Genomic DNA, 14,370 nt, shown 5'->3' on the forward strand with positions numbered 1-14,370 from the left:
TTGTGTTTGTATAACAGTTACATCACTCATTTCAACTATAATAAACCTGTTTTAATTCATCAATTTTTTTTTTTTTACCAAAGATATAAGTCATTGATGAAGAGTAAATTACATTGAAAAATCATATAATACATTTAATATATAATCTTTCAATTTTGATCTAAAATACTAACAAACAACCCAAGATACAAGCAAAAACTAAATCGAAATTAGACAAATCTAGACATTGATTCCGCATAAAAGGAGCGAACAAGAACTTAAGAGCGAAGTTTCGTTGGAGCGGGTTTTCGATTTGTCCTTCCGATTTGACCGACAAACCGCTTGATCCGTTGAAACTAAGTATTTCCGATCCTCATCTTCAATAAAATTCTAAAAAGTTAGAACAATACCATCCAAAAATCTTAGATCTACAAAAAATTGATTATGAAGCTTGAACAATCACTTGAGATTCTTGATAGATCTAAGAAAATACGCCATAAAAACATCAACTTTCAAGCAAAAAAACACTAAAATCCATACCGAAAAAGCTATTAAACGGATAAATTTATTAAAATAAAACTTAAGTTTATAAAATATTAAATTTTTATGGGCGGAGAGGAGGCGATTTTCGATTGAGATCGGAAAATCACCTCCTCCCACCCTTTAAGAGATGAAGTAGAGAGGAAGTTGTTTAGAGAGAAGGGAGAGAAATTTTTTTTTTTAAAGAGAGAGAGTCACTATTATTAAGGGTATCAATTATGATTTTTTTTAATTCATCAATTTCTGACTATCATTTTGTGTTTGTATAATAGTTAACATCACTCATTTCAACTATAATAAACCTCTTTTAATTGATCAATTTCTGATTATTATTTTTTAAATATATCATTCTGACTTTTTAGAGTTTAGTTTTGTCAGTTGGTAATTACGGAGGTAAAAACCAATGACTTTTTAATTCATTTAAAGATGTGTTAACCATTTATATTTGACCAGACTGGATTTGAGTGATTAGAATTATGTATTTATAAAAATCTAACCAAATAAATATAGCTATGTTCGTTAGTATGAAAAAGGAAATTTAATTTGGTTTTAGATATTGAGTTTTTTTGTTAAACCAAAAACGTTCTAATAAAATTGAAAAAATTAATTAAACCGACTAATTTAGTTTGATATGAAATATTTTAATTCTTTCAGTTCAGATCAATTTTTTTTAACAAAAAATACTTATTTAAGCAAGACTCTCCAAACACTAAAATCAAATTAAATCAGAATATAATTTAATTTAGTTTGATTTTTTAAACATAAAATAATTTAAGTTAAATGTTTGTACGAATCAAGTTAAAAAATTGAATTTTTATAAAAAGTTAATTTTAGTTTTTTTAAAAAGTGTATAAATCAGTTTAGTTTTAAAAACAGGATTCTAGATCTAATTTGATTCGGTTCGATACAAATAAAATGTACACACCTTTGAATGAAGAGAAATTATTATATAAATTTAATTTGACATGTATAATTATAAAATATTCACTAATTATGTGGCATTATTGAATGTAATTTAGTAATTAACCAATCAATAGATATTATATTAATTAATATTCTGAGAGATATAAAATGTGATTATTGACTAATTAACTATATTTAATAATATCACATGCTAGATATTTAATGGATAATTTATAATTTTATATTGTGAAATAAATTTATACAGGCAATTATTGTAAATATAATTGTGGCAACATGTGGGCTATATATAATAGGAATAGAAGTAAAAAAGGTCCTACAATTTGTAAAATAATAGTAGTATAATTATTTGATTGAGGGAGGAAGAAAGCATATCTGCCAAAATTGTATAGTTGATGATAGGCAGTGTTATGTTTGGAATCATATAAGATCTTAGTATATTGACAAAAATGGGCAGCTATGAATGTTGTCAAAGAAATTACTAAGCTCTTCCCCAATATTAATATTTACATGTGATTCCAACTATTGCCAAAATCCTTATATTAATTCTTACATGTTATTGAAAAGCACACTTAATTACTATTGAAATTTATCAAAAGCGCCAATGTGGGTCTAGTCTGAATGATTAAGGCATTTTTAGTGCATCAAGAGGTTGAGGTTTCGAATCACGTCTCGGTAACTAACAACCAACAAATGAGACTTGAAATAGTCAATTACCATCTTTGATTAAAAAAAATTATTGAAAGCTCTAGCCTTATCCCCAGGGGCGGAACGAGGCTTATAGCCTGAAGGGGCATCCGCCTCTACAATTTTTTTTAATAAAGATACCTTCAATTTTTTTGATTTTAAAAAATATAGTTATTTTTATACCTTTCGCCCTTTTAAAAAAAATTATGTAATTATGTTCCGCCACTTTATGAAAACTAGTTCCGCCTTTGCTCGTCCCCTCTCTTCGTATTTCTTTATCAAAGTTCATATTTTAGCCTAGTCTCATTCCCTCTCTTCATTTTTTTCAACAAAATTTTAAATATATTGTACTTTTATTTCGGCTAATAATCACACATGACCCCTGACTTTTCGACTTCCTTTCACTAAACTTCCCAAATTAACTGGTGGCGCTCACCAAACCCCAAATGCCCTAATTACTCGCGATTTTGCAGACATGGCAACGATTCATTGTTTTGCGGCTCATTCCCTCGCCGCCTGACCCTGTGCATGGCTGCAACCTGTTAAAAGTGGCAGTTGACTCTGACATGGCTAAAAAAACTTAAATTTTCACCCAAACTTTTTAACCCTAATTTTTTCACCTTATCTCTCTTCTTTTCCCACAGACTCCTTCTTCTCCTACCTCTGTACTGACGCTTCATGTTTTCTTCTTCTCCAACCGTTGATCTTTCTCTGGTTTTACTCGCCATTTTTGCTGATTTTAACGGCATTTTCCTTTTTTTGAGGCTTGGGGTTTATATCGTTGGACTGCATTGAGAGAAGAAGGAAACAAACCCTCGCTAGGTTAAAAGCTGTGAATTTAATGAGGTTTTTTTATTTCTTTGAGCTTTTTTTGTTTCTTTGAGGTCTTTTTTATTTAATGGGTGAGCCTAACACTTTCTGATTTTGACAGACTTTGAGACCCAAAACAATGGCGAGAAACGGAGAAGAAACTATTTTTGACCTTAAAGAGACGAAAGGCAACAAACCAAGAGGTATGTTTGTTGTTCCAAACTTTAATTTCACAGTGTTTGTTTTTATTTTTTGGATATTCTATTTAGGACCAGTTAGTATTAAATTGGTGATTGTGTTTGTTGTTGCTTATATATTGGAGGTTGTTGAGTTATAGTGCTTCTTTATTAATGGTTGTTAATAATTTAAATGAAATTTAACTCTGTTTGTTTGTTTGATCATCTCCTTTTGGGATCGTTGAGATTATATTGCATTACACTAGAGACTTTGGAGTCCGGTGTTACACGAATGGGGCTGTGGATGCTAGACATTTTGATGCAAGGAACATGGATTTAAGTAGGGTTGATTTGTGGTTAAAAAAGGTGGGACTAGAGGGGCTGATAATGTATTATTGGTAGGAGCCATGTTTGGAATATAATGTAGGGATAAGGCCTATTATCATGATATGACTCGCGAGTTCGTTTTAAAACATCTTTCTCAAAACATTTTATCGATAATTTGTTTTTTACATAATTGTGCGTCAGGATGATGACACCACTCATTCCCAAAGAGTTGCATCCAATTATAACCGTATCCATGCACGTGATGCATGTACCAATTATGTATTTTCTTTTATTTAGTGAACATACTCAATACTCAATGCAATTTCATATTCGTTACATTCAAAATGCATGTTTATGATATATCAGCAAACAATTATGTGATAAAACCATTTCAAATACTTTAACAAATTAACATTTGAAATAAAGTTTTTCAATAAAACATTTGTTAGACGTTACACTCTATGAGATGTGCACTCGATAGTCTCAAAATATTTTTCAGATTCCATACTTGTAATCTACTAATTTATACAATACTATCCTAGTAGTTCAAACCGATAACTCAACTAAATTATCTTATGCGGTACTAATATCCAGATTAACCTTAAATCAAACTAAAATTATATTCAAATAAACAATGCCTCTAAATTTGTCCATCTGTCCTAGTATTGTATCATCCATTATAATGTAATATCAGTGTATTACTACATTGATCTACCTTCTCATGTTAAGATTCCAACACCTTTTTTCAGAACAATATAAATCACTAATTGCTCCAGATAGTCACCTTCTTCGATAGTGTTTATCAAAAGACCTCGATCCGCAAATCAATAAACCAAACCAAACATAACCCGATCAAAACCATAAAATAAAGCACATGGGCTAAGTAAAGGTTTGACTCACAAATCAACACCAACCATCAAGATTAAGTCAAAACAATGCATGCTAGCAAGGACTCATGTGCTACCCGCACAACGAGACAAACAATATAAAACAATTAACATATCAAAACTTAACCAACAACGAGACATATTAAAACGAAACAACACCAACATGTTGTAATTTCCTCAAAATCATAAACCACCATAGCATGAGTCTTAACCCGCATTTAACTCAAATATCATTTCATACAACAATTCATAAACATGGTAGGCAACTAACGTGTTACTGAAAGAAATGAGCTTGCAACGTCCTATTTGATCATTATGTATCTACCGGCATGGCATACAAAATCAGTATAATCTAATGATATCTCCAATGTCGACATACTACAACATGTCAAAATCATAATCTTCTTACTAAATCATTAATAATTATGGCATCACATAATTACGATTTTCTCAAAAACACCATCTAAAAACATCAAGTCAAACGCAACAATTCAAAATGTGATAAGTTCATTTTACTAGCAGGGCAACAAAAACCACAGTTTGCGGTATCACGTCCAGATTGCCCATCCGGTTTTCGTGTCAAAACACAATTCAAATCAGAACAATTTTCTCAATAATCAACATAAAAACCAGCACGTGGTCATACAATGTATAACCACAAAAACATGTTTAAAGGTTTAACACGAAAATCCTTTAGAAATAAAAATAAGGTCAACACCTATTTTGTCATTAACTTAGTAACCAGCAATCAAGGCCAAAACCAAAATATATACCTAAACAAGACAAAAGTAAACCAACATGATCGAAATCGAAATCATCCAAGGCACAAAAGTCAACAGGTAATCACCCAAGTTAAAACAAACATCATCAAATTAAAGTTGTTTTTAAGGCAAATGCGTATGTTATCTTGTATCATTCCTTGATCACAATTGTCAACAGGTAATCACCTAATGCGTATTTCCATTACATAGGAGGAGAAATTGTTTCTAAGGCAAATGTTTTGGCTGTAATGCAGTGGGTTACTCATTTCTAGTTTTTGCTACATATTGAAGTTGGGTAGTAGAATGTTTGGTACCTTTTATGACTAAATAACAAAAACTTCTTGAAAAAAAATTCATTGTTAAATTAATGGCATGATTTATTATGAATATTCTATGGGTTTAAAATTTTATAGAACCGTTAGTGAATTGTTAGTAAACTAAAAATAAATTAATTAAATCGTAAGTAAATTGTTAGTGAATCGTTAGTAAACTAATAGTAAAAAATTATTAGTAAACCGATAGTAAATTAATCAATAATTTATTTTCATTTTATAATCGTTCGTAAATTGTTAGTGAACCGTTAGTAAACTAATAGTAGAAAATTATTAGTAAACCGATAGTAAATTAATCAATAATTTATTTTCATTTTGTAATTTAAATTTATAAAACTTTTAGTAAACTACTAGTAAACTGTTAGTGAATTGATAGTAAATTTTTAATTAGAAAATTGTTAGTAAACCGTTAGTAAACTTACCATATTTTTGAAAATAAAAACCGTATTTTTAAAATCTTTTAAAAATTAAACGTATTTTTCAACACAAACTGTTCAAACAGTATTTTTCAAAATATTTACCTAGCATATAGATATTTTTTTAAAAACTCCCATCATCATAAGATTTACATTTAAAAGAGTCAAACTTGGTTGGAATTGGCCCAACACCCGTCCAAGTCTATATGAATCCGCCTAAGTCTAATCCGGCCTGCCCAAATCCTCATTAAAAATGTTGTTTTAAGGTGCAATCCCTTTACTATTGACATGTCTTTCACTTAAGTCTATGACAAGTCTTTGTTGCTTCAAGCAATTTATGTTTGATATCACAACTTCAATCATGCTTCCTTTAATTAGTTGCCAAACTTATTTCCATATAATACTTTTTTTATACTCTACAATTCTCACTATATAATTATAAGCCTGATTTTAATTTACCATGCATTATGTAATTAAATCTCCTCCTAATGGAAGAGTTATATTAAAAAATGCATTTTTAATAATATTTTCTTGATCAAAAATGAAAATTTGCTGATTATTTGGTCAAAAATATTAGAAAGAAGATTGCATGCAAGGCCCTTAATACAAGGGACTTCAGTTGCTCTTTAGATTTTTTAGTTTCTGAATAAATTTGCTACTATTTGATAGGATAGTTGCAAATTACATGCATCAATATCTAAAATTCTAAATTTTTAATATAAAAAAAACACTACCACATAGTCAAAAACTATTTAAATTTCAAAACATTCAGTAGTAGTTATATAATTAATTAGATCAGCGACCTGCCTTCAATTCATCAACTTTCATCTTCCACATTTAATCCATTCTTTTTTCTTTTTCCCTTTCATTTTGTTTTTTCTTGGCTTAAAAGTTATATTTTTCTGACACCATTAACAACAAACACTACACACAACACCAAGAAAAGAAACTAAAACAGCATGCAATTGCAGGCAAGTACTTTTTCTTTTCATTTTTTGAAATTCTCAATCTTTTTCTTGATATGAAGAAAATTTCATGGAATTTAGCTCATTCTTTTCACTTATGCAGAGACTTATTGTTCTTGTTGCACTCTTATCTGCAACAATTCTGTTCGGTTTCTCCCATTCTCTCAAGGTAAGGTTTTTTTTAGAAATTAATCCATTTCATTGTTCTTGTTTTTTCTTTTTGATAGCGCTCGTGGGAGGAATTGAACCTACGACTTAGCAGAATGCTGCAGAAGGCTTCTACCATTTGAGCTATATAGCTCGTTGGTGATTGTTCTTGTTTTTGATTTTTTGTTTGTGTTCTAAGTTTAAATTATGTGTTTTAATTCTTTAGGAGGGTCAGATATGTGTAGCAGACAGAAATTGTGATGCAGGGTTACACTGTGAAACATGTTTAGCAAATGGTAATGTAAGGCCAAGGTGTACAAGGATTCAACCCATAATTCCAACTTCAAAGGTATAAAGATTAAATCTTTTTTAGTTTTTTATCTTAAATTTTGAAATTTTATGTGTGAATTGTAATTGGGTATTTTTGTTGGGTGTTTTTTTGAGAATTTTATCAGGTTAAGGGATTGCCATTCAATCACTATTCATGGCTTACTACTCATAACTCATTTGCTAGGTTAGGGGTTAAGTCAGCTACTGGCTCAGTTCTTCTAACTTCTATGAATCAGCAGGACTCCATTACTGATCAGCTTAATGTATGTTTTCTCATCTCTTTCTAATTTTCTGTTTTTTCTATGCATGTTAAGGAAAAATATGCAATCTTTTTGGGTTATTGTGTGTTTTTTCATGAAATATTGGTTCTATTTGATTTGTTGGAAAGCTATGTTGCACGGAAATTTGTAGAGTTTTATGTTTCAGTATCCCGTTGTCGTTTCCGTAAACGCTTCTTAAATTCCGAAAATTTATATTTAGAATCTATTTCTATAAAAAATACTTATTTTATCATTGTCTGTTTCATTGTTTCCCGTTTCAGTATTTCGTTTCCGTATAACATTTGTGGTAAGGTTGGTTCTGATGTTGGTCTTTGACAATGTGGCTGTGTGAATTGGATATTGAAGGGTAATTCGATTATTTAGTTTTGGACTTTTAGCATTTGATTCTAGTAATTAATTCTAACAACTAGGGGTTAGTTAAGGATTATGAGTTATTTATTTTGTTAACTACCAAATGTTTTTTAGACTCTGAACGTCAACTTCTACAGTAGATAGACATTCATTTATTCTCTTTGATTGAGAAAAGTTGAAAAAAATCGAAAACCAATTTTGTTTCCTTTTTCTAATTACAAACAAAGATTTAATAGCTATGTTGATTGAGTATTCGTTGATTTGCTTGACTAGACTAATTGTTAAAAGGGTACCACCTACCTTCTTTTGTCCTAAATTTCATGAATAATTAAGTGTGTAATGAGTAATGACTAGGACCTTTGTTTCTGCTCTTGTTTTCTTTTTGAAAGCAAATTGAAGTTGTTTACCAAGTAATTGAAAAGAAAATACCTCCAAAAATTTCAAGAAACTCTTATATAAACTATGTTCATCACGTCATATTATATAAACTACGTCCATCTCGTTACCTATGGACATAACTAATAAAATTAAAGTACATCACTAAATGATGAAAATTCTAATTAGTTACATCACATTATTGATGTTAGTTAATGATATTTTTGAATTTCATCGTTGTTGTTTATAAATAACGTGGCGGATAGAGTTTATGTAAGTATTTTGTATGTATAATAAAGCATCAATCGAGACATTTGTTGAAAAGGTCCTCTTTGGGTGGGCAATATTTGTTTAATGAGTCTTCTTTTTACATGTGAATGACATTATAGATTTTGGTGGCCAGGCTAAAAGATCAATTATCTTAACTACAAAAACATCACTCATATGCTTAATTTATAATACAATACAACTTGTGGGTAATAAATAAGTTATGTAACCTTCAAATGAATTTCAATCTAATGGGGAAAACAATATCTATTGTTTTTTGCATGATGCTGATGATGTATTGCGATGCAAATGAACAATTTAGTATAATCAACATTTTAATATAATGTCACCAACTTGCTTTAGAAAATTTGGATAGAAGAGTTACACATGATTGAATAACATTCGGTCCAATTTTTTTGAAATTAATAGCATAATAAGTGTCGTTCGGCCAATTTAGATTCCGCCGTCTTTGAATACAATTCCTAGTTCTGCCATTGCAAACATGTTTTTTGGTAGATGGATGTTCCATGAGAATCATTTGGTAGTAGCTCATTTCGGTCCACAAATGTACATGCTAAATCAAACAAATCTAGTTTGATAAATCAATATCAAGTGAAGTGGACGCAAAACTTTTCAAAATCAGGTCAAAAAGATAAAAAATCATTAAGAAAATTTAGATCTTTTTTACCAAATTATAAACTATAGTTATAGGTCTATTTGAACTTAATTGACGAAATTGAATCTATTTGATAATGCCACATAAGTTTATGGATCGATGTGGCCCTTTTCTCGTAAATCTTTTCTCTTTTAAATTATTTTTTAGAATTAGTCGATTTTGAAATTGTCAAGAACTGAAGTGCATGGTATTTTCTCTTGCAGAATGGGGTGAGAGGGTTGATGTTAGATATGTATGACTTTGAGAATGATATTTGGTTGTGTCATTCCTTTGGAGGAAAATGCTACAACTTTACAGCTTTTGTAAGTGTTCAACTGATGCTTTGAATAGGGGTGTAATCAAGTTCAGTCGAGTCAAAATATTATCAAGTTCGAACTGGATTCGACTCCAAAATTCAAACTTCAGAATTTGACTCGAGCTCGATTGAGTTTTAATATAGGGTTCGAGCTCAAATTTGGTCAAATAATTGAAAATTTAGTTTGACTCCACTTAGTTATATATATATATAAAAAAAATGAAATGCAGTATGAAAATAAAGGTATTATTATAAATATGATTAAATAAAAATTCTATCACGAACTTTAGCCTGATTTACAAATCAAATAGGAACTTTATAACTTGGCAAGATCATTCACCAACTTTCATTTTTTGGCAAAGAATACCGATCTATCTTCCGTTGAAAAAACGTCAATGTGAACATCAGAAATACACTGTTTCAGCAGCCTCATCAGTATTTTTTCAACGACTCATCAGTCGGTGTTTCGATTTGCCAACATATGAAAGTCGGTTTGTTCATATCTTATTTGCAAATCAGGTTAAAGTTTATAATTCTTTTTGATAGTCACCTTTGTAAATATGTATAATCATTAAAGATTAAAAGAGTGATCCAAAATTTGATTAGGCTCGCTAATTTATCGATGAATGTTGAACTTTCAATAGATAAATATCTTTAAGTATAAATTCCAATGAACATATTCCAATGAGACAATATAGAAGAAGTTTGATTTAGAATCTGATATGCCAGCAACCGGCCATTAATGTTTTGAAAGAAGTTCAAGTATTTCTGGAAACACATCCATCAGAAATCATTACAATTATCATTGAGGATTATGTTGCATCACCAAATGGCTTGACAAAAGTGTTTAATGCTTCTGGACTGAGGAAATACTGGTTTCCTGTATCCCGGATGCCGAAAAATGGTGGAGATTGGCCAATTGTTGATGATATGGTGCAGAAAAATCAGCGATTAGTTGTTTTTACTTCAAAGTCAAGTAAAGAAGCTTCTGAAGGAATTGCCTATGAATGGAGATATGTAGTAGAAAACCAATGTAAGTCCTACTTTCTATTTTCCTGAATTCTACAAGGACTGAGCCAAAGAAATTGTCACTCATCACTCGGGTTTACGGTTAGGTCAATAATCGAGTCGAGAATTTGCATACTCAAACTCGAGCTTGGATATAATTAATCGAGTTAGCTCAAGTCGATCTTCAAATTACTTAAACTTGAACTCGAGTTCGTTAAATTTGTTGAGTTTTTAACGAGTTAGAGTTGAGTCCAAGCTTAATCAAATTTGGCTAAAAAAATAATTACATTTAATTATTAATGATAATCTAATTAAAAATTTCATATTTACAAAGAACTATTATAATTTTTGTAATACATTATACATATGGGTAAAATTGTAAAATCAAATAAGCTCGATATGGCTTGTGAGTCTATCAAGTCAATATTTTAGTATTCGAGCTCGACTCGTCAGAGTACTCGAATAGTTCGACCAGATTAATATCAATTTTGAATTTTTTTGAGTCAATCCCAATGTTCGTATAGCTCACGAGTTATTTTGCCTCACCTACATTGCTAGGCTTACCTAGTGCACGAAGGGCTCCTCCACTATTTTAGGGCAAGGGATAGAGCCTTTCCTTTGTCCTTAAATCCATTGTTGTATAGAAACTTTTCAAATCCTACTTCTGGTGTTGCATTTGAAATTTAACGTTTTGAAAACTGTAAAACTATATATAACCTGTTTTTACAAAACATATATAATTTCATCATTTTCTGCTTCGGGGTTTTTCTTTCCGTGCTGCTTAGCCCGAACCTGTTACATACTGGTCATCAAAGGAGTATCTTAACCGTCACGCACGCCAAGGCTCGCCCTGATCACTTATGAGCTGATTGGTTTTAAATTCACAGATGGAAATGGCGGATTGAAAGCTGGTTCATGTCCGAATCGCGCTGAATCGCCTGCTATGAACATGACAGCAAGGTCTTTAGTGTTGGTAAATTATTTTCCTGATACGCCAGATGTAACCCAAGCTTGCAAGCATAACTCAGCTCCATTGATGAATATGGTGAATACATGTTATGCAGCAGCAGGTAAACGGTGGCCTAACTTCATTGCAGTTGACTTTTATAAGGTATGGATATTGCAGTTGACTTTATATCGGGTTAAACTTTTTTGCGGTTATTGAAATATATGCTTTTATACTTATGTTAACATCATTTTCTTTTTGACATTTTCGTACACTCTGCGAATTCAGATGAATTCTCGCTTATGTGGCTGATGGATAATTACGTGACAGTCAATTTTTCCATTGTCACATAAGTAATGCAGGAATTGCTGTATTGGCCCTCTGTTTTGTGAAAATGAAAGTTGACTTATTAAAAATACAAAAAATTAAAATATGATAACCAAACTATATAGCTCGGTAAACGTAAAAATAATTAACATTTGGTTTACTGTTTGCAAATGTTGACAGAGAAGTGACGGTGGAGGAGCTCCAAAAGCTGTAGATGTTGCTAATGGTCAATTAGTCTGCGGTTGTGGAAATATTGCTTCTTGCAAGGTCTGTTTTAGTCATTTCCTTCTAGCCATCCTGTTTTATCTTTTACCTATTAAAGTTCCGATTTAGTGGACATAACTGAGTCGAGCCAACTTTCGAGTTACTCGGAATTGACTCAAAAAACATTCAAAATCGACTTGATGTTAATCGAGTCGAGCTCGAGTTCAAGATATGGCAGTAAACTGCTGAGTCAAGCTCGAGTATCCACCCGACAAAATCATGAGAGTAATTGTTATCTGATTAGTTTACTTTTTACTTTCAAAAAATTTATACAAATAATTGAATCAAGCCGAGTCGAACTTGATTCTCAGTTATTCTACCAAATTTCTCTTAAAATAAAATTTAATCGAGTTCAAATTAAGCCTCGAGCTTCAAACTTTAGAGTTGAGACGAGTTTGAACTTATTATTTCTTCGACTCAACTCGATTACACCAGTTGGATTTACCAAAACAAAAGATAGAAGACTTAACTATTTATTTATCTTTTCCAGGCAAACATGAGATTTGGAGAATGTAACCTGCCTGAGCCTGGTGTTGCAGCCGGCCCCGGAGTTATAGCGCCTGACTCGAGCTTTGCTAATTCAGATGCGACACCGAGTCAAATAGTGTTGCTGTTCGGGACAATCCTGATGACATTTTGCTTGTCATCATGAACAGAATTCTCATGCACTAACGAGTCAAAATAATAACAAGTCATTACTAAGATTATGAGATCAAAGAATTCAAATTGTAAGACCTGAATCAGAACTGAGTTACTGTGTAGCTACTAATTTAGAGTAGCATAGTTGTGGATGGGTTTCATTTCATGTGACCAACACTGTAAATTGAAAAATAGTAGTTTCAGCCTTTTAGATTTGTTTATTTGAACTCAAAAATGTCTGTTAGGACTTAGGAGTGTGTGCGGTTTGATTTAATTTGATTTGTATAAGTAAAAATTATATATAGTAATTACTCTATAGCATAAAAATATTTATATATAGTAATTAAATTAATACATATTAGTTTATATATGTTTTATACATATAATAATATAAATAATTTTTTTTATAAAACTTATGTTTTCGGTTGATTTGATTAACTGATAATAGTAACTTAACTAAATTTGAAAATCAAATTTTTGGGTTAGATGTTCTTTAATCTGAACTTGTATGGGCCTAAACCCAAGTTAACGAAAGACTGTGGCCATGGCCCATAGCTATTGAGATGCATCTACCTTTTTCTTATCAACAACAAAATTCACTCAATAACATTATTCATTTCTTTAACAATAGATAGATGAATTTTTTTTTTCAATGATAGAGGATTATAAGGTAGAAACTATTTATAATTACATTTTTACAGTTTATAAATATTACTTCGTTTATGTTTCATACATCATATACAAATCTTGCTATAATGACGGAACGATACCGCAATTGGGTCTAATTTTGTCGGCCAAATTTTTTAACTAATATATAAAATCTCTGATGCATCTAATGCACAAAATATCCATTGATTAAAGTGTGAATAAATAAAGATTTAAAATTCTTTGTGTTTGTTCAATGAATCAAATAAAAACTGTAAATGATCAAAATCATACTTTATGACTATAGCAATTATAACATCATGTGGAATAGTTAATTAATCAAAAAAAAATATGGTTAAGTGAAATTTTAAGTAAAATTTTGTTATATTTAAAGAGCTATAAGTTTAGAAATTATTATAACATTTTGTGATATATCAATGTTTTTTTTATGATTGTTCTTGTAATAAAACAATAAAAATATCATGTCCTCCATATGCTATTGGTCAATGCAGATTCTGACTCTAAATATACGGGTTGTACAGTTTGAACCACTTTGGTACATAAAATCAATTATAAAAAAAAAAAAATCCTGTCACGATATTAAACTAGTAGTGTAGCAATGGATAAGTTTAGGATGTTAGTAGTTAATTAATTATACTAAAAATGGAGTTTAAAGTTTAAACACACAATAAATAGAGTCGAATGTGAATGGCTGTGTGCACAGCTCAAGACACCTAGTAATTTATTTCTATACTTTAAGCTCTCCCAGGTTCTATCTACTAGTAATTGACTCATAAAAAAAGAGTGTTTATCTCCCACAACGGATATACCACGTCATTTTTACAACAAACCAATAATTATTTGTGATTGGAAATCGTTATTTATTACTTATTTTTTTATTATTAAATATTTGCACATGGCTAACGCCGGATATTAAACTCTATAGGTCACTAAGGTTACCTCGAATTACATAATGATCACTAAACTTTATTTTGTTACAAAATGGTCACTGAATTAT

The 14,370-nt window shown here is 30.6% G+C and overlaps 1 protein-coding gene across 1 annotated transcript; it reads left to right on the forward strand.

Annotated features, from left to right (window-relative positions):
- The first annotated feature begins 6,672 nt into the window (after positions 1-6,672).
- Positions 6,673-12,934, forward strand: LOC126662341 (PI-PLC X domain-containing protein At5g67130-like). The gene is made up of 9 exons (XM_050356295.2): positions 6,673-6,807; positions 6,905-6,970; positions 7,175-7,297; positions 7,404-7,541; positions 9,432-9,530; positions 10,253-10,556; positions 11,419-11,642; positions 11,985-12,071; positions 12,559-12,934. The coding sequence occupies exons 1-9, from the start codon at positions 6,796-6,798 to the stop codon at positions 12,718-12,720; spliced, it is 1,215 nt and encodes a 404-aa protein (XP_050212252.1). The 5' UTR covers positions 6,673-6,795; the 3' UTR covers positions 12,721-12,934.
- The last annotated feature ends 1,436 nt before the right edge of the window (positions 12,935-14,370 follow it).

The sequence above is a fragment of the Mercurialis annua genome, linkage group LG8 (genome assembly GCF_937616625.2).
Source record: "Mercurialis annua linkage group LG8, ddMerAnnu1.2, whole genome shotgun sequence".
Classification (NCBI taxonomy): domain Eukaryota; kingdom Viridiplantae; phylum Streptophyta; class Magnoliopsida; order Malpighiales; family Euphorbiaceae; genus Mercurialis; species Mercurialis annua.

Excerpts from the sequence above, each read along its gene's own strand:
- LOC126662341 (XM_050356295.2), top strand. Across the intron at positions 6,971-7,174 it reads GTTTCTCCCATTCTCTCAAG|GAGGGTCAGATATGTGTAGC; the intron begins GTAAGGTTTTTT and ends TTAATTCTTTAG. Across the intron at positions 7,298-7,403 it reads CCATAATTCCAACTTCAAAG|GTTAAGGGATTGCCATTCAA; the intron begins GTATAAAGATTA and ends GAATTTTATCAG.